The following is a 21,202-nucleotide window of genomic DNA, read 5'->3' on the forward strand; positions in this document are numbered from 1 at the left end:
AAGAAGGCAGTATGACATATGCTACAGCATGGATGAACCTTGAGGACATTATATTAAGTTAAACAAGCCAGTCACAAAAAGACGTTAAGCACATGGCTCCACTTACATGAAGTGCTCAGAGTAGTCCGACTCACTGAGTCAGAAACCAGAACGGTGGCTGCAGGGTCTTGGGGGCAGGAGGGAATGGGGAGTTTTTGATTAATAGGTATAGAGTTCCAGTTTTACAAGATGAAAACCAGTTCTGGAGATGGAGAGTGGTGACAGCAGTACAACATTATACACGTATTTAATACCACTGAACTCTACACTTGAAACTAGTTAAGATGGTAAATCATATGTTATACATATTTTACAATGAAAAAATTGCTGTCCCCACTCCCTGTTGTTTTTGTCACATATACATGTGTGCCTATCAACGCAGATAGCACTGAGCACTTCCTGTAAGTGGAACCATGTACTTATGGTTACTGTTTTATGCAGCGGTCTTATAAATCATGTAAGAAAAAAGCAGTTACAAACAAAACATACATTAACATTGACTCTTACACTTACTGGCATTCTTTATCTCCTTGTGTGGATCTGAGTTACTGCCTAGTGTCCTTACATTTCAACTCTTTAGCATTTCTTGTAGGGAAGGTCTGCTCTCTGTTTTTGTTTATTAAGAATGTCTCAATTCCATCTCATTTTTAAAGGAGTTTTTCCAGACAAGTCTTAGTTAAGACTCCCTTCTCTAAGGCTCCTTTGAGGCTGGAGACCCTCAGAAATAGCATGGTGCAATACCAGTCATGTTTATTAAGCATCTGTTTTTCCAGAATAAATGGCAATAAAGGTGTGTTGCTGGGGACCACAGTAGGCCCTGATATAAATGGGATTCCTTATTTAATTAAAAATTAGGGTATTTTTCTTTTCAGACATCTAGTTGTTAGAGATAAAGAACCAAATGTTCTGTTGGTAGTTGACAAATTTCTTTTACTTTTTTTTGTATTCACATGATTGTAAAAAAGCTAACAATGCCAGTGGCCACTTCGGTAAAAACACACAGTGTTCAAACCTAAGGAGGATCACATTCTCTGGACAGGCTTTATCCCCAGGATATCGAAGCCCTTGGCCATGACAGCAGCCACTGCTTCACACAGCAGCAAACGCCATGTGTTCACCTTCAGGACTTCTCCTGACAAGACAGAAACCAGAAGGCGGTAGTTAATTTTTCTCTTTGCAAATCGCTATTAAGTTATGTGTTACTTCTGGAATTCACTGAGAAGGGACAGCCCTACTCAGAGATGTTTGGGGCTTTAACTAGAATCATCTTTACCTTAAACTATGAGGAGAGACCATCTAAGAGATAAAGGTGTTCAGTTCAGGAAATGTTTTTAACTAATAATAAAAGAAATACAAGGCATGCACTGATTAGATTATAATTTTATCTTTCGTTTTGAAATTTGGAGTTCTTTCCTAAGCCTCATGGTCTAAACTAACTATGAACTTTAACACCATAATGGTCAGATTTTTCCCTAACGATGTTTTAGTCCTTAGGCATGACTAAAACGCCTGCTTGCCCTGTAACACATTAATTCAGCCTACTTCATTAACTATGTAACATGAGAGAGCAAAAAGCCTAAGCAAAGGTATTTTTCCCCCAAAGGGTAGTTTTCATTATCAAGAACCCCAAAGACTCACTCTGGGACCCTCAGTCACACTGCTTCTGTCAGAAACATCCTGTTACTAGGGGCCTTCCAATTTTCTGTGGCACCTTTAGTTCCAGCCCACGTGCCCAAGGGTGGGAAAACTGGTCTGTTCCAGAATGGGAAGAACTCCATTTAGGCTTTTATTAGCGCTAGCTCAATTTCGTGTGTCATATATGATATGGATTACTGGGTAATCGTTGGGAGGAAATGTAGGGGGAGGGTGTTTCCATAAATAAAACAAACTGAAAGTCACCCACATTCAACGCAAATAAATGACACGTCGGTGCCCAATCCCCAGTATGACTACTGGATGAGCCACTTACCAGTTTGTCGATCCTTCTCCACACAATAGCAGCTATCGTAGAATTCTGTGAAAGTAGTTGCCAACTCATAGATATAATCACAGAGTGTGTGGAGAAGTAAGTCATCTAAAATCTTCTGCAGGACCTCAGGGAACCGCAAAATGCACCGGCCTAGCTTCCACTCCTTCTCGTGGTCCAAAATGATCTTGGTCTCTCGGGCAGCTTTCCGGAGCATTTCTTCATCAATACTGGCCAGACGTGCAATAGACCTGAAATGTTAGGCAACAGCCATCAATTCCCCTTTGCTATGCTCTTCTCCATTGAAAACATGTAACAAGAAATGACTGACAGAAGGGGGAGGTTATAGGTATAGCTCAATGGTTGTGCATGTGCTTAGTATGCACAGGGGCCTGGGTTCAATCCCCAGTACCTCCATTTAAAACAAAGTAGTAATGTCTGAAGTTTGTGTCGCTTACTGTACAGGAACCATACCACAGTAAAAGTATTACAATAAAAATACAAGGTCATGATCAGTGCATTAAGTCTTAAAATCTGGTAGTAAGAGGACTCTAACTCCCCAAATTTATCCTACCATTTTGACAATTCTAGTTCACCTGCCTTCCCATAGTAATTTTAGAAACAGTAAGAATGTCGCTACCTCTAGATTTTTTTTGTGGATGCTCTTTATAGGCTTAAGGAAGCTCCCTTCTATTCTCAGTTGGCTGAAAATTTTTATCATGAATGATGCTATATTTTGTTAAATGATTTTTCTGCATCGATTGACATGAGCATTTTTTTTTTCAGGTTGTTAATATGGTAGATAAAATTGACTGATCTGCAAATATTGAATCAGGCTTAGACTCCCTGGAAAAATCTTGTTTGATAATCATGTATTATTTTTACATACTGCGAGATTTGCTCTGCTAATATTTTGTTGAGTTTTTTGTGTTTATGTACATGAGGGATTTTTTTTGGTATTATCTTTGTCTGGTTTTCCTTTCAGATTAATACCTGCCTCATAATACAAGAACTGTTCATTTCTCTGTCGGCTAGAGAAGACTGTCTAGAATTGGTATTATTTCTCCTTAATGTGTTTGGTAGAATTCACCAGTGTATCTGTCTGGACCTGGAGGCGCCTTCCTTTTTTTGTGTGTGTGTATACAAGCATACATCTGTATTTTCAGCATGCTATTTGTATCTGTTTTACTAAAGAGTTACTATAGTCAACAGAAGAAAAGTCAATAGATACATCAGAACTGTAATGTGTATCTTAAAATTTACATGGAAGGTAGAAAATGGAAACTTCATTTTCGAGAAGTTTTAAGATGTAAATTTATTTATAATTTAATTATAATTTAATTTATATTATAATTAGTAATTATAACAAAAGACAGTGGGTTATCTATGTCATGTTGGGTGAGTTTTGGTGCTTGTGGTTTCTGAGGAATAAGTCAGTTTCAACTAAGTCACAGAATGCATGTTCTACAGAACAGAGCCCTTTACCACCCTTTTAACAAACACTTGTGAGCTCTGTAATGCTGCCTGTTTTCATTCCTGATTAGTAAATTACATTTTTTTGTCTTGATAAAGATGTATCAACTTTATTGATCTTAAAAAAAAAAAAAGAGCTTTTGTCTGATTTTATTGATTGTTTTTCTGCTTTAAAATTTCATTGATTTCTGCCCTTTTTTACATTCTTTCTTCTCCTTGTTTGGGTGCATTTTTCTTTTCTTTTTTTTAGTTGCTTAAGATGGGAACTTAGATTACTGATTTGAGATCTTCCTTTTCTAATTTTTAAATAGTTCATACTGTGAATTCTTCTCTACGAACTACTTTAACTACACATCTGACAAATTTTGATAAACTGTATTTTTATTTTTGCTCAGTTCAAAATATTGCTTTAATTACTCCAGGACTACTTCTTTGACCATGACCATGGATTGTTTAGAAGCACAGTGTTTAATTTTCAACTGTTTAGATGGTCACCTATAAACTTTGCTATTAAGTTCTAGTTTAATTTATTATGATGAAAGAACAAACTTTGTGTGATTTCAAGTATTTTGAATTTTTCACTTTTTTGTACCCCAAGATATGCACTATCTTGGTGGATGTTCTGTGTCCACTTGAATATGTATTCTGTTATTGGTTAGACAGTTCTATGAATGTAAAAATAATAATAGTAAAACTAAAATAAATAAACCTAGTTACCCCCCCACCAAAAAAAAGACATAACTGATTAAGACTAGAAGTTATCATCCTTTGATTAAAAATAAAAACAACGCTGTCCCCACAATCACCTTATTCTGGTGAAGGCGTACAGCAAGTAAGCGGCTGTATTTCCTCTGTCATCCAGCATTTTGTCAAAGGAGAAGATGTAGTCATTCAACCGGTTATGGGAAAGATCAGCATATTTGATGCAGCCATAAGCAACAGATGTCTGAGCAGCTTTCAGTTCCTCCGTGGTTAAGACCTTTGGGAAAAACACGTAACTCGTAAGTTAACTGATCACTGCTTTGCCCTGCTGTCTCACAGGCAAAAGCTGGCGGTAAGGAACATCTAATGGTGCTCTTTAACCAGTAAACCTTAGTCAACATCGACACTGAGGTAGAAAAATGTGGACCAATCTACAAAGAGAATAATGAAAATACAATTTATCAGCTCTGCATAACAAAGAATGTTTCCACAAGAAACCTGATTTGTAAATTATGACATGTCACTTTTGTGGGGGGAGGGGGCAATTTTTTTTTTTAATTTTGATGGAGGTACTGGGGATTGAACCCAGGACTTTGTGCATGCTAAGTACACACTGTACCACTGAACTATACCCTCCCCCTCAATGACGTGTCAGCTTGAACACTTTTTCCCCAGTGTATTCATTCAGCAGATGTGAGACTGAAAGCACCAATTATTAGTTTCTGTCTGCTTCGTTCCATAAAGATTCTGAGGTAGCTTCCAGGAAACACAGTAAAATAAAAACAGAAAATTAGGGTGAGGTAATTAATTGGAATCAAAACAGGGTTTCAAGAGTTGGAGGAAGAAATCATATATACTGTTTTGCTAAATCTGGTCATGTGTTCTGAAGCACTATTAGGCCACAGTAAGTAGGTAAGGACTTCTGTGCTGGACATGATGCAGTAGCTTGAAGTAGACTAACCCTTCCACCACCAGCAACCATTTAAAAGCTGAAGAAATCGTATGAAACAACACTTTGAAGCCACCAAAGAGCACCAACACAGGCAGAGACTGAGGGGCTACAACGTCTGGGAGCACAGACACTGAGCTCCACGCCCACCTGGCTTCTCCCCGGGGGGGCATTATGCCAAATCACTGTGTGGTGGCTGGGGTGGGGGGTGGGGGGCAGACAAACCCCAAGCAGTAAAAAGTGGTTTTAACTGAGGTAAGAAGGCAGAGTTGAGAATGTGGGCTTGCCAAAAAAGCGAGGACACAATCATCAAGAAGAGGGAAACTCGGGAGTGAAAAATTCTCCCATCGCTGGTTCAAAGCAGTGACAGGTGAACTGAGGTAACTATGCCACATTAATAAAGGAGGAAGAGGCCGTGGTTTTTGTAATGATAGCCAAGAACTGCTTTCACAATAAATACTCAACAATTCATGAAACAAACTGTGCAAAAGAATCTGAGTAATATAAGCCTGTCATAATTGGACTGACCACCTTTACTCCTTCCCAGGTCTCGCAATAAAAACAACAATGAAAAACCACACAACAAGGCGTGGTACACAATACACAAGTAAGTCCTTGGACTACCTTGTCTCTTTCCTTTTCCTTCAACTTGTCCATGGAGCGTTTTAGTCCTTCTTCCAGAAGGTCTATGAGGCGCACTGTTTCACCTGATCGTGTTTTAAACTTCTTCCTAATAAAATTAAACCATTTCAATTAAATTTCGAAACAGAGCTTCCAACTTAGACATCTTTGAAAATGAAGGTTTGACACTGCTTTATTTAGCAGACAACCAGGGAGGATGAAAAAAGAAAGCAGGCACTTTCAAGTGTCTTTCATCTGTAGCCCTCAACTCTCAAAGCGTTCTGTGCTTTAGGCTCCTAACAGCATTCTCTACATGTTCACCTTCAGTAAGTTCCCTCAAAGGGAAAGGAGGAGGACATTTGTTAATTTGTTCATTTCCCTGAACACACACAGCATCTTGAGCTACTTCATGCGGTTTTTAGAAACATTACCTGTATTTGTGTGATGGCAGTGTTTAAGGCTATGTCACCAAATCTAAAATGCCACAGATTTTAAGAGATACGGTGATCAAAACACTAAGCGACCCTAAGACACTATTAAATGTAGTATGTTAAAAATTTCTCTACATTCTCCCTAAAAGGCTACATTCTCTGACAGTGATAAGACACAGGTACAAAAGACTCAGCTGGGTACACCATTACAGCATATGTAGACCAAAGAAAATTGTATCAAATGAAATATAGCCTCTTTCAAAAAAAAAATCTGGGGGTCAGGCATGTCATTACCATCTTTAGAGTTGCCAGACTTACTTGTCTTCCCCTAGCACCACACCAAATCCAGCGTGAAACACTCGAGTCACCTCAGGATCATACCAACCAATCATCTGAGCGGCACCAAATATTGTCTGGAAGTGTAAAGACTACAAAGAAACAGAAAGAGAAAGTTACTTGCTAAACTTGCTAATTTAAAAAAATGATTCAAAGTTCTGCTTAGGAAAAAAGATAAAATTCAACTTACAAACCTTGTAAGTACAGTTACAAAAGCTCTTTTTTATTCCTTATAAATGAGAAAAGTAACACCTTTTCCAGTTTATGGAGGCAAGCTGGAAAGCTGGAAGTATTCAAGTTTGGCCAAATCCAAACCCTATTCTTTCTCTTATAAAATTTATAGGGTGTGTGTGTGTGTTGTGAGGGGGAGGTTTTCAATCCCCAGTACCTCCATTAAATTAAAAAAAAAAAACAAAAAACAACAACAACAACAATGAAACAAATTTGTAGGGTCGTCTAGTGCCAAATGGCTCACCATACTGTCTCACCTCCAATCAGACAATGTAGAACATATACAAATCTACAAACTCACTTGTCCACTGTCCACCACATAAATAATCATATCTGCTTTCTCCTCAAATAGTCTTTGTTTAATAGCAGCCAGGTCAGATGTGTCATAGGTATAACCTCCATCTGATTTTACTACGGTTAGAGGTACGGAACATCCTGGAACAAACACAACCTTTCTGCCATCATCCACTTGCACAAATCCTAGATGGGAAAAAAAGAAAACTTTATATATTAAACCTCATTTATAGTAACGTCAAAATGGGACAATCTGAGTATTAGGTAAATAACAAATATAGGCAAATAACTTAAAAATATAAACGATATTAAACCACATTTATAATAATGCTAAAACAACATAGTTGTCACACCTGGAAGATGTTAAGAAACTCATTTATTATTCTGAAAATTGATAAAGAAAATAATCAAGCATGCTATTCAACCAGAGGAACTCACACCGCCTGAGGCAGAGTTCAACTTGCTACGGCAGCAATTCCAAGAGAAAGAAAGAGTTCATGTTTTTTATTGGTGTCCCAACTGGACTCTTTCTGTTTGTTTCTCAATAAACAAGAAAAGGGAGTGAAAGTAGGGAGAGAAACCTGAGTTGCAGAACATAAAATATGTATTAAACAAATGTAATGTAAAGACTTTTAAAACAAATACTCATGACTGAAAAAGAGTATCAATCAACTTAGGAAATTTGAACTCCGACTCATTATTTAATGATACTAAGAAACTATTAATTGTCATGAAGTGATTTGAGGGTGGGATGAAGGGCCTGTTGTTTCAGAGACAAACCAAAACAGTTACAGATGAAAACATTCGATGTAAGCAGTGTATATAGGAAGGTACAGACATAATAAAGTTGGCCTCTATCTATTTAACCTGGGTAACAAGCGCATGCAGTTGGGGGGGGTCACTGTAATATTCCCTCCAGCTTTTGCTTGTTTGAAAATGTGTACGATACAGTTAAAAAAAAAAGGCAGAGTGCTTACCTCTATCTTCAAATTCTTTTACAACATCATTCATCCTGTCTTGATAGAAAGATTCTCCCCTCTCTATTAAAGAGATGTCCAATGCCTCATAGATCTTATTAAATTCTAGGGGGAAAAAGTTACCAAATAAAGAAAATGTATAATTTAAACAAATATGAAACATGCATCTTATCTTAAAAAAAGTTTATTACTTAACTGAAACATTTGGAAGGAAATTAATTACACTAAAACATATGATACAGAATATTATACATACTGCCATTTCGAAATTGTGGAAAGAATATAACAAGATACATATCAAAATTATTAACAGTGGGTGGGAATACAGATAATTTATTTCCTTTTTTCCTGTCTACATTTATTTTTTTCCTACAAGGAGCAAATACCTCTTGTGTAATTAAAAAAAAAATTACTCTTAGAAACTGTAAATGAGAAGGAAAAAAGAAAAGCCTTTTCTATCTGTAGATCAAATGTTTCCTGAATTTTCTTATGGTTTTCCCTAATTTGTACTGTTTATTGGTCTGTCTAGCCAGGCATTAGTGACACACGATTACCTACAGGTGCACTGTACACATTCTACTGCCAAGTGCAGCAAAACAGCCATCGTTTGCCTTTTCCAAAGATCGACTGCCTATTCTTGTCCATTTATCGTTCAAAGTGACCCCTCAAATTACATTGTCCAGTCTGAAAACTGAGAATTGTCTTATGATGACAAATAAATGTGGAGAACCACAGGACTCTGCATGACACTCAACTTAAACATTCGATTGCATCCTGTTGCCTACTTCCCCTCATTTTAGCCCTACACATTTCTGGATGGACTTATTCCTAAGTATTTTAAAGCTCTGGATGCTACTGTGAATAGCACCTTTTCTCTTTCTTTTCTACTTTCTTTCTTAACTAAATTTTCCTGGCTTTTAAGAAAGTTAAATTTTGCACCTGACTATCTTTATAAACTTTTTTTATAGTTACAATTTCAGAAAATATTTAAGGAAAAAAAAATCTGCTACTCCCTGAAATTTAACAAGTCATTCAAGGTCAATTATGAATACTCAAGAAACTATATGTAGTAGTTATTTGATGGATGAATGAACAAAGCCCAGAAGCTCACCTTGGCGGGAGACATCACAGATAAGGTTCCAAGCTTTCATGATGTCTGGGTTTTTACTCTGGAGCAAAACTACACACTGATACGCTCGCTTCTTAAATTCCTCCTCAGTATCAAATCTCTTCTTGGATTCCTGCATTTAAAAAGAAGGTAAGGTTTGTAAAGAGTCAGCCCCATATTACTAGATTAAAAAATTTGTTCATTTCTCAAACAAAAACAAAAAACACCCAAAAAACAAAAGCCCAGACCAAGCCCCCCAAAAAAACCAGAGTCAGGAAGTAAAAGTTTAGAACATCAGAACAACAGAACAAGTGCTCTATCTCAACAATCAAGAGTATTGCTAAGAATGTGCCCTCCAAAACCCTATTACTTCTTCCGAAATAATGTTTCTTGAAAATATGAAATTTTCACAATACTAACTCTACCTTTCCAATTCACAGAAGCCTATTTCACAAATATGCTTGTTCCAGAGGAGTAATAATGAACAGCTAACAGATGGGCTGAATTTTCTGGGCTCTAATTACCATTTCGGATGTGGTTCTGGACGAGCAATTTTTTTTTAATGAAAAATAAAACTGTTTTCATTGTTTTCTGTTTTGTATCGTAGTACAGTCAGTTGACAATGTTTTGTCAATTTCTGATGTAGTTTTCTATTTTGAAAGCAACACATGCTTACTGAAAATTAAATTATTGTTAATCCCACTCCAAAACCAGCAATAACATTTTGATATAAATTCTAGACATTTCTTTGCAAACTCACATCTATGTTTTAATGAAAACTGGAAATATACGGCTTTTCTTTTACCTTGGTTTTAAAATTTAACAATGTGTTATAAACATTTTAATATGTTAATAGATGTATATTACTGTTAATATACTACTAGTATATAATATATATAATTAATATATATTAATAGATGCACAATATCATACATTAATAGACTGCATTAATAGATTTGCATTATATTCCGTGCACAGAATTCCAACAGATTATAACATTAGTTACCTCACCCATCTGATACCAATAAACAATTTTCCATTTTTTTAATTAGAAAATACATACCAAAAATTCAAAAAAACTCCAAAAACCCCAAAACAACGAAACAAAACCCCCTCAAAGTTCTTGGGACGCTGACTATCAAAGGAAAATACTTTTAAAAAGAAAAAAACCTACATGTGTGAAGTCATTTACAGAATAGACTAAAGCTCCCCAGAAACGGTGCGGGGAGAATCCAACAGGGTGCAATGTAAACTTCAGCCCACACAGCCGAGCCAGTGTGCAGTCACACAGTAACATGACAGAGTTCAATACAATGTTAGGTGGGCACAGTACAAGAATGATGACCCTGTAACCACAAACGATATAAACGTTTGTATAAGGAGTAAAGGAGTCAAAGAATATTTACCACAGTGACTGATTTTAAATTACTGTTAATGGTAAAATTTGTCTTTTCAAAACTATTTATATATACTTAATAATGCTTTCAAACTATAAAAATCAGGGTAACAACAGCATCAAGAACTTTTAAATACTAAAATGTATTCTGATGAACAAACTCCTAAGTTCACTCAAGACTAGGCGATGTGATAGAATTAAATGTCTAACATACACCAATAAAGAAAGCAAACATGACGTGTTAAGGGACAGGGAGTTAAGAGACTTTTATTTAACCCCATAGTAGCTTCAAATATCATTTTAAACTCCCTGAGGAAAATGAATAATTATGATAAATGATAAACATACAAATAATAGAACAATAAATGGCATCAAACCTTATAAAAAGCCTGGAGATCCCCAATAGGAGGTGAAACTGTCAGGTAATCTGGAAATTTATCTTGCAGGTGAGCAATAAGCATGCCAAACTGGGTCCCCCAATCTCCTATGTGGTTTAGTCTATACAAAACACAAAACATAAAATCACTTAAAAATAATAAACATGGTTAGAGTAGAAGAATTACATTCCATTAGGAACCACTAACATTTAAGTGTCAGTACATCACATTTAGTAGTGTCTTATAAATTATCTTAGTGTAATTTAGACAATAGTTCTCAAATGTCAATGGAGACATTATTCAAAATGTCAATCCAACCATCTCTCACTCCTCACTGCTTTCATCTAATCTCAAACCACCAGGTCATCTCTTAACTGGATTATTAAAACAGTTATCTAATTCATTACTATAGTTCTCCTTTCTTTGCCTGAGCTTCATAGAAACTAGAGTTATCTTTAATTAGATTACATGCCCTGCTAACTAATACTCTCCAATAGCTTCCCATTGCACTTAAGAATAAAATCCCAATTTCCTACCCTGGCCTACCAAGCCCAGCACAATCTGTCTTTTGCTTCCCTCTCCCACTAGAATATATACCCCTAGTACAGAAGGCACTCAAGAAATATTTGTGGAACAAATGGGGAAGCTTTCCCCCTGGTTCCACATCACCCTCCAACAAGTCAAAGAGTCATTAATCCAGAGGAGGGGCCAAGGACATAATTTAAATGCCTAACGGGTAATTATGAAGCAGAACCACACTTATGAATCACTGACTTAGTCAAAGATTCTTTCTCAAGTGACATTTTCCCTCTTCTACAGACTCTCCAAAGAAAGGCAAGAGTACATACCGTAGCACGTTATAGCCTGCAAACTCAAAGAGGCGGGACATGCTCTCTCCTATGATGGTGGACCTGAGATGGCCCACGTGCATCTCTTTAGCTATGTTGGGAGAAGAAAAGTCAACTATAACCTGGGATAGATAATAAAAAGATTTTTTTTAAGGGATATAAATATTTTATCCTGTTAACACATTCATTAATAAAATTAAACAATAAACTCAAGACAAACAGTAGCTTGGACTGTAATTCCAACTGTGTTAGGCTTTCTGATAAAACTTGTCCATTATTCACTGACAAAGAATCAAATCCATTTAAACAAGTTATCTATTCCCTTTTTCAGAGAGAATTCATAAGTATCAGGGGAACTCATGGAATGAAATGAAAAGAAAAATCACACAGGAAGGAAGACCCAGGGGAAACGCTACTTCACGGCTATGTTCATGATATCAAAACATTAACGATTAAATCTCAATATAAAAAGGGAAAGCCATGCCTCGTTACAGCTAACACCATTCTAATGTATTATTCTAGCAACAGAAAATTGTACGTGTACCTTTTTGTTCTCTCCAATGGCAGGCAGTTGAACACCATTCACCAAGAGATTGGTCAACTGTTCTGATACAAAGCTCTTTCTTAAGTGAACATTAATAAAACCTAAAAAACAGAGAAGAGAAAAAAAATCAGGCAGCCTCCAATCTTGAGGACTGCTCACTCCCAAAGACTTTCTCAATTTCACTTATGTTGGCTCCAGAGTCCTAATCTGGCTCTGGCAAAACTTTTCAGGTTTCCCACACCACTTGGGACACTGGCTTCAGTTCTCCTGTAAGCTTCCTGTTTCAGCATCTATTTCAAACCTTTGCCACTCTCCTGAAAGCTTCCTACTTAATTCAGGACCCCTTCTCTCTTAGAAAATGATCTGTTCACCTCTTAACAGAAAATAAGTGACCTTTTCACCACAGAATATCTGTCATTATCTCCTTTTTGCTGATGAAAAACTGAGTCACGGGGAGATAAAGTAACTCATTCAAGACCAGGTGGCTAAGTCTAGACTAAAATCTCACTCAGATTCCTAACTCTCAGTCCACAGTGCTTTTACGATCTTGTTCAGTATACAAGTTTTCACCCTATGCTCATATTTTAAATGGTTTTCTTCTCCTATATCAAAATGACTCAGCATTAATACAACCACTTAAGGAAGATAACAGTATGTCATACCAGGACCAGCAATTTCAACTTTGTCCATATACTCATTGTCTGGGAGGTGTTTGATAATGTTTTCAGCAATTTCTCTTGGATTCACTTTCTGTTCCTTGGTTTTGAGCATCTATAACACATAAAACAATTCATTATACAACAGGTTTCAGCAAGTTACTTGGAAACGCACATCTGGCAAAGCAAGAGATGCATCTGACATAAAACCCATCAAAAGGCAGAAGAAGAGACCAGTGACCTTGTGAAGGATAAAGCATCAAGAATCCACAGCGCCAGGAAGAATACACAAGTGCCAAAAGCACAGGGTCTCCATTTGAAAATGAGTTGTCACAACCACCTAGAACTTTTTAATGAAGACTTTCAAAGTCTTTAGTTATAATGCCTGTTTCTGGGGTATTTACAATTCTGATTTTCAAATCATAAAGTAATTCTGACTTGAGAAATAAATAGCACCCTTATAAACTTAACCCCAATGCAGACACAAAAAAATTATTTAGAAAATATCTGGTCTCTTTAGATTAACCCTTTCAATTCAGTGATGAAAAGAAAGCAAAAAGTCCCAAACCAGGGGCAATAAACAAACATACTAGACAATATAGCTATCAAAAATGAGGAACTCCTCTGACTGAACATGAAATACACAAGCCCACCTCAAAGACCCATCTCCATCAAATATCTGATGGAAATGCTGGTTCTAAATGGCTAACTTTTAATCCCTCGATAGTAACACAGCAATCCGGGACACAAAAGGAGGGAAGTGCTAAAACAGAACAATACCAACTATTACCCTTAAATATTGAGAATATATTATACATAATTTAAATATTCAAATTCATGCTTTTTAAAAATTAAAAACACACGTTCCCTTTTCTCAAGTTTTTCAGAACTGTGGAAAATGTTTTCACGGAGGATACAACAATTTGCTATTATTTATGTAAACGGTAATACTTACAATGCTTAAGAAAATCAAATCACCAAGAATGCTGGTAATAATGATGCTAATAATGATATAACACCAATAATAATACCACAGTCACCTGAGAGATGCCCATAGCACTGTTACACTGATAGTCCCCAAACTTGGGCTGTTGACTTGGTGTCACTATTAGGGGAGGAGTTTCCAAGTCTGGATAGGCAGCCTTAATGGCACAACCAAAGACCTCTTGTAAGCAACTATTGATGTTAATCATATTTTTAGTTGGTCTGCTCCTTTCTGCTTGAAGACTCTGTAAGAAAAGAATGGAAATGTTAATAAATTCTAAATTATCACACAAAAATTCCCCAAATATTTCAAGAAACTTTCAAATGTCTTGAGAAGAACCAAAAGATAACTAACACACACTCATAGTGTACCACTCTCATATCTGGGATATGCTGAGAAACACAACAGGGCAAGTCTATCCCACAGCATCTAAGACATAAGTGTGAAATGCCTCCAAGTACTTTCTACAGTTACTTTTTATCAGAATAGAAACCGGGAACAGGGAGTAAAAAGGGCTGACTGAATATTCCCAACTTCTCTAAAGCACTGAGAAAACAGTATAAAATCAATCCTAAATAACTTCATAGCAACTGCTGGAAGTGAAAGCTCTATGGACAAAAGCAATAGAAACATATTCTCTCCGTTAAAATGTATGAAGGGGGAGGGTATAGTTCAAGTGGTGGAGCGCATGCTTAGCATACGCAGGGTCCTGGGTTCAATCCCCAGTACCGCCTCTATAAATAGACCTAATTACATACCCCCCCCAAAATAAATAAATAGAAATAAAATGTATGACACAGGTCAAAAATACTGTTAATACTAATATATTAGAATAACAGGTTGTTTTGTCTCACTGCTAAATAATCTCATGTTGGACCATCCTACCTATTCCTGTTTCTTTGAAGTGTAGCATATTCACTTAAGATGGTGTCCAATTAATTACCTCTATTACTGCACTTTTCATGTCTTCTCTGAATTATCTGTGTCTACCACTAGGCTTCTGATTGCAAGGAAAGCGTCTTATTCTCGGCTCTATCCCTGGCACCTACCATTGTACCTGCCACGTAGCAGGTCAAGAAATGATGACTGAGCACATACGCTCTTAATAGAACACAAATGAAAATGCTACCCGCACAATAATCACAATTTTAAATTGGTCAAATGTCAACGATGTGCTGTATGAATGGCAACAACAACGAAAGCTATTACCTGAGTAGTACTGAATGAACTGAGTACTACTGAGTGTCAAGAACTAAGTCAAAACAACAAGGTCCTACTGGATAGCACAGGGAACTATATTCAATACCCTGTAATGGCCTATCATGAAAAAGAATATGAAAAGGGGTATATATATATATATATATATATATGTGTGTGTGTGTGTGTGTGTGTGTGTGTGTGTGTGTATAAATGAATCACTATGCTGTACACCAGAAATTAACACAACACTGTAAATTGATTATAGTTCAATTAAAAAAAAAAAAAGAACAAGTGCTTTATTTATGTGCATTATCTTACTTCGTCTACACAACAGAAACTGAGTTTGTGACCATTACCATTTCCATGTGGGCCAGAGATTAAGTAACTCGCCAAACATAACAAAGGCTAACCGGCAAGGTCAGGATTCAAGCTCAGTACTGCTGGAGCGGAGAACTCAAGCTCTGTGCTTCCTCATCACCCTCTCTGCCATACGCAAGAAATTCTACTATTCTTAAACTCACTAAAAAAACTGGTTTTTTAGTTAATCAATAATTGACTCCCTGTAGTGACACACTCAGAAAAGAGGAAGATACGCTTTTCACAATCTAAAGACTTCTAGTAACAAATACTAAAGTTATTTAGATATGTTCCCAAGACCTAAAACCTATTACAGATAAATCTCAATCTTTGTATTTTCAAAGGGAAGGGGTACCAGCACATACGTATGGATGTGTGTGTTTTTGTGTGTACATATGTACACACAAACATATGAATCCAATGTACTTGATTTCTGCACCATGCAACTGAGTATTTGATTATTATTAAACACTTTCCCCCAAACTGTTTCATATGTGCACGTCTTTTCTCCCTCAAAATGGTAAGTTCCATGAGGTTAAAAATATTACATATGGTAAAAGCACCTCTGCTATAACGCAATATAAGCAATCTGAAACACTTTACATTATGTAAAAAATTACCTTTTAAAAAAAGTTTATGAGAAAATTAGCATCAGAAGCAGATCATTCAAAATCTACGATTCTGTAACAAGAGTACCATCATATAGCAATCTTAACATTGCCACTGTTGAGAAATATCTAATTCTTAGTAAGTACTAAATAAATATAAGAGTTAATCTTGAAAAAGGAAAACAAGGACAGCTCAATGGGAGGGAGCATACGGAAGGGTTGAAGCTGCTGAGTTAATGAAACCGGCAGTAAAAGGCCTCAGAGACAGCCATCCAACGTGGGGTTCTAAGTCAGAGCATGAGGCCAAAGTGAGCCTGAGGAAGGCGGGGATCAGTGGGCATCCCACACAGTCCTTCATTCTTCTGTGGTGTGCTGTCTCCTGTCGTTTGTGTACCTCGTGTTCAGTGCTGTTACTCAGCAGGGTGAAGTGCCTTCGAGAGAACCAATGCGCCCTCCACATTTCACTGACAGAATTCTCCTATTTACACGTTAGAATGAATTTCCATTATGAAAACATGTATTAGAATGCACTGTACTTCCTTTTGTATCTTTCCCCTCTTAGCCTCTGGCACATATTAGACACTTAATAATACTTGTGAATTGAAATAAATACATTAGGGAAATGAGTATAAATGAGTGCATAATAAATGAGGTAACCAGAAAGGTGAGACATCTGGGGGGGAAATTCCACTGAAAAGGAATCTTGTGATTTTAGAAGACTCAAAGATGAAGCTATTTCAAGCAGAACAGATCACAGTAAATACAGACTTGATGGGAGTGGGGCAGGCAGAGCCTCAGATGAATAAATGGGGTCAGCTTTGGAAAAATGGTATAATGCCAGTGCAGCCTGGCTGAAAGTAGCACGCACACAGGAGGACAATTACGGGGTGAGGTCACCCTCTAGGATGTGTCATTAGCAGACCTGAAAGGCAGGCTGAAAAATTAAAACCCCAACTGAAGCAAGCTCCACTTTTTGACAAAACTGATGAACGCTGTTAGATTATTAAGTCATTAAAAAATGACAGGACAGCATAAGCTTCATGGAAAAAATCGCTCTGAAATACTAGGTAAAAAAAAAAAATCACAAACATGACATTGTAAAATATAAAAATAAAATTGTACAATAAAACCAATTTAGGGCAGAAAAGGGCTATAGGTGTATTTGAAAATATTTCACTTTGACAGAGGCGATTATTTAAGACTGAGCTGGCCAAAACACGTAGCATGATGAAACATTTCAAACGGCCCTGGAAGGACACCAGCAACTTCTCCATTACTTGTCCAATAACTTAGTCCTAACTTGTCTAATGCAAGGAAAAAGGACAGGGTTTCTTTACCCCTTTTCCAAATTCCTCAGGGTATACTTTCAGAATCTTCGATAACAATCATTTAGAAAAAGACATAACAATTCAAATTGTAGAATGAAACCAGAACTCAGAGGACCCACCTTTTGAAGGATATTCAGGCGATACTTTAATTTTAAATTTTCTTCCCGCAACTGCTCCAAACTTGAAGAAGCTTCTAAACAGTTGCAGTTTTTCAACCGATCGATTTCAGCAGTCAGAAACTTAATCTCTTTCTCCTGCGAAAGAAAAGCCACTTTGCTCAGTCCACCCTGATTGATGGCTCCTGTGATGTGGTATGTTGTCCCATAAACTTACTGCCTCATTTCCCCTCCTCTCCACCTGGGCATAGCACAGGTGATGGGCGGGATGGACTTTTCCTTTAATCGGTGAATTTTCTTCCTAGAGGTTTTTGATAACTTTAGGATATTACCTTTAATAAGAAAAAATTAAGCATGTGTGTTGAGGGAGAGGAACAGGAGTGTTAAGCATGCAGTGAGATAAGCCTCAGATCACTGGTTTCTTTCTTTGGCTCAAGCGCCTGCCCGTTTTGCCCTTTCTGAGACAAAAGGATTTTCCCATTTTTCCCTCTCTTTTCGGCGTCTTAGGTCCTAGACCAGAACTTTCACTCTAACACCTAAAACTAAAGACATGCCAATTCAAAAGAAAACAAAGCTTTCACCCTAACTGCATTGCTAAAGGAGAGATTCCTCTCTGGAAATGTCAGAATGTTTACCTGGACGTAACTACAGCCCAAAAATGTTGACATAAATGAGCATACATTATGTTCCAGGCACTGAGCTAAACACTTTTTATAAATTACCTCTATTATTCTTATCACAGCCCAGTGAGAGGGTACATCCCCACACTGACAAAGACCATATGACTCAGAAAAGTAAAGAACTTGCCAATTTACTAGACCAACTTGCGACTGATTGAGCATAAATAAGTTTCTTTGACGAGAGTACTTAAACTACTTTCCCATCACCCCTCCCACCGCTCCCTGCCGGGGCCTAGAGGGTAATGGAACTGTCACTGACAAGCTACGACAGTTCTTTCCCCACGAATACTGAAGGCGAGAGAGCAAACTCCTGTCTGATAATGAACCACTCCATACGGGCTTTTCAGGATTCCTCTGGCTCAGTATCATGGAGAGCACGGTGGATGAGCTGCAAACAGGACCCAGGGCTCCCGCTTTTAGCCCACTTTCCTCTCTGCCTGTCCCCAAAGAGTGCGCGTGTGTTCGGGGGAGGACTGGCACTGGTCGAGGGGCGGTACTCAACACGCCAGGCTCCAGCCCCCCGGGAGATGGTGGCTTGGGGAGGCCAGGGAGAGCGGGGGGGGGGGCCTCCACCCCGCTTAACGACAGTGTCACTCAGGGCTGGGAACCACGGGTTCTTCCTCTCCCACCTCCGGGAGAACGCTCCTGGGGTGGGGCATGAGCTTCCGCGGCAGCTCCGGCCCGGGTCTCGGGACACCGCTGCCCGTGTCGGCGTGGAGCAGGCCGATCCTCGCCTCGCTGCCGCCGCCCCTTCGCTGCCCCGCCGGGAGCTGGGGCCTGGTCCCTCCCCTCCAAACTTTCCCACCGGTCCCATGCGGCCCTACCTGCTGTAGCAGCCGCGCGGAGCAATGAGCAACTAAGCCGTCCATCCTCTCGTCAGCGCCTTCGCGACCAAGTCACAGGAAGCGGAAACGCAAGCCCCGTCCGGAAGCAGAACCTCTTCCGTTCCCGCTCCGCTCCGCCCCGCCCCGCGGTCTCCTGGCTGACTGGGTGTCAACGCCTCTGCTGCCCCCTAGTGGAATCCAGGAGACACTGCGGGGAGAACCCACGGGGAATTTTCTGCCAGGTTGGGGGGCTGTACCCTTTGTAGTCTGATGTTGGGGGAGGGGAGGGGGTTTGAGGGGAATGGGACCAGAGCTGCTCTGTAACTGAACTGACTTGGACAGAGGCACTTACTTAAAGCCTCTGTCTCTCAAGGGCTTCAGTTCACTCCTCCGTCAAATGGGAACAAAACTAACAAAATCCATTCATTTATTCAATAGCATTTATTATGCACATTAATGTAATGTCGGCACTATTCCAGGAGCTGGAATACAAGCTGGAAACAAGTCAGACAAGGTCCCCGCTTTCATGGAGGTTACATTTTAGAGTGAATAGATATACTAGATGAAATCGTAAATAACAATCTCAGTTAAAGTGCCAGGAAGATAAAGAGATAGTGACTTGGATCAGGGAAGACATCTCTGAGCAGGTACTGATGCAGGAAAAATGTGGGGTGAGAGGACGGACAGGTCTCAGTTTAGTTCCTGGGATGCGCCCCACCAAGGGTGGGTCCTTGGCTTCACGCAGGAAAGAATTCAAGAGGAAGGCACAGTTGAGTAAAGGTGGATTTATTCAGAGAGACACATACTCCATAGACAGAGTGCAGGCTGTTTCAGAAGGCAAGAGAAAGGCCATGAGGTGTGGGGGTTGGGTGGTCGGTTTAAAGTCAAAATAGTTACACACTCCATAGACAGGAGTGCCGGGCTGCATTGCTCAGAAGGGAGAGTGGCCACAAGGCGTGGTGTTGCTAGCTTGGTAACTTCACATGCTAACAAGTGACAGGATTATTCTAACTACTTTGGGGAAGGAGGTGGGACTCCCAGGAATTGGGCCATCACCCATCCTTTGACCTTTTATGGTCAGCCTTAAAACTGTCGTAGCACCTGTGGGAGTGTTTAGCATGCTACTGTATTTCAATGAACGTATATTGAAGCTCAAGGTCTCCTGGGAGTTGAACCTTCCACCATCTTGCTGCTAACTGCTGTGTCACTCTTTTAATGGCCATGCCCCGCCCCCTTCCCTCCTGTCTCAGTACCACTGGAGATAAAATTCTAAACAGCTAACCTAGGATGCAAGTTCTCAGGAGACAAGGACCTTAACTGTCTTTTTGACTCTTCCCTATGCCCCCAGTCCTTAGAGCAATGGTCTCTAAACTTTTTTGCTTCTATGGCTCATAAAAGAATTTTTAAAATGCATACCCTAGTGTAGCCTTTTTAAAAGTTGACATCTGAAAGCTCTTGCCACAAATTTAAATAGCGGTAATGAACGATTTTCTGGCATGCTGTTTCTTTTTAAGTGCTCTTAATGTATTTTCATCAAAACTGCGGAGCTGCAAATTTAGCTCATCCAATTTATGGGAAATATTTGCCATATTAATTAATTGGCAAAGCCAGTTCTCTTTGTCAAGTCAAATAATTCATATCATAGTTACTTAATTTTTTTTTATTCTTAAAGTTTGCCTTTATTTTTATTTTTCAACCAAACACAAGTGTTAATATATGTCCCTGTGACACCTTTTTATTTCTCTAAGGAGGATGGAGGGAAGGATGATGAGTTGGTGGATGGATAAATCAAGGGACAGACAGGTGTTCACCTTCAAAATAAAGCAGGAAAAAGGGCCATCTTCCCAGTAAGTTTCCTTTGCTTGGTGCTGAGTTTCCCTCAGAAGTTGTTTGAATTGTAGGAGAGGTCATGAGAGTGGGGCCTGATCTAATATGTTCAGTGTCCTTTCTCAAATCAACTCGTAACGGGAAGGCTGACAATCACTACACAGCAGCATGTAAATGTGACACTCCTGTTTTAAACTACACAAAAAATAATGATGTAACTATCAAAAAATAGCTGGTGTTGCCGAGGAGAAAGGGGAAAGTATGTGTCACAATCTCATCTTTATGGGAGGGAGTGGACGGATCTTGCCTGCTGACGTTGAATGAGGACT

General features: G+C 38.6%; 1 protein-coding gene across 1 annotated transcript; it reads right to left on the bottom strand.

Moving 5' to 3' along the window:
* Positions 1-952: 952 nt before the first annotated feature.
* On the bottom strand, positions 953-19,175 carry RARS1 (arginyl-tRNA synthetase 1). The gene is made up of 15 exons (XM_010972239.3): positions 19,047-19,175; positions 17,546-17,680; positions 13,989-14,177; positions 12,955-13,063; positions 12,293-12,393; positions 11,749-11,870; positions 10,901-11,021; positions 9,131-9,260; positions 8,020-8,124; positions 7,050-7,228; positions 6,500-6,609; positions 5,754-5,859; positions 4,285-4,457; positions 2,009-2,256; positions 953-1,171 (listed from the first exon to the last, which is right to left on the bottom strand). The coding sequence occupies exons 1-15, from the start codon at positions 19,089-19,091 to the stop codon at positions 1,062-1,064; spliced, it is 1,983 nt and encodes a 660-aa protein (XP_010970541.2). The 5' UTR covers positions 19,092-19,175; the 3' UTR covers positions 953-1,061.
* Between the last annotated feature and the right edge of the window lie 2,027 nt (positions 19,176-21,202).

This window comes from Camelus bactrianus, chromosome 22, assembly GCF_048773025.1.
Source record: "Camelus bactrianus isolate YW-2024 breed Bactrian camel chromosome 22, ASM4877302v1, whole genome shotgun sequence".
NCBI lineage: Eukaryota > Metazoa > Chordata > Mammalia > Artiodactyla > Camelidae > Camelus > Camelus bactrianus.

What these genes read in the sequence shown, in the direction of transcription:
- RARS1 (XM_010972239.3), bottom strand. Translation starts at nt 19,091, where the DNA reads ATGGACGGCTTAGTTGCTCATTGCTCCGCGCGGCTGCTACAGCAG. An exon ending in ATGTGGTGGACAGTGGACAA is followed by an intron (nt 6,610 to 7,049) that starts GTGAGTTTGTAG and finishes GTTTCTTTGTAG; the next exon opens with TCTTTACACTTCCAGACAAT. An exon ending in AGGAAAAGGAAAGAGACAAG is followed by an intron (nt 4,458 to 5,753) that starts GTAGTCCAAGGA and finishes TTTTTCCCAAAG; the next exon opens with GTCTTAACCACGGAGGAACT.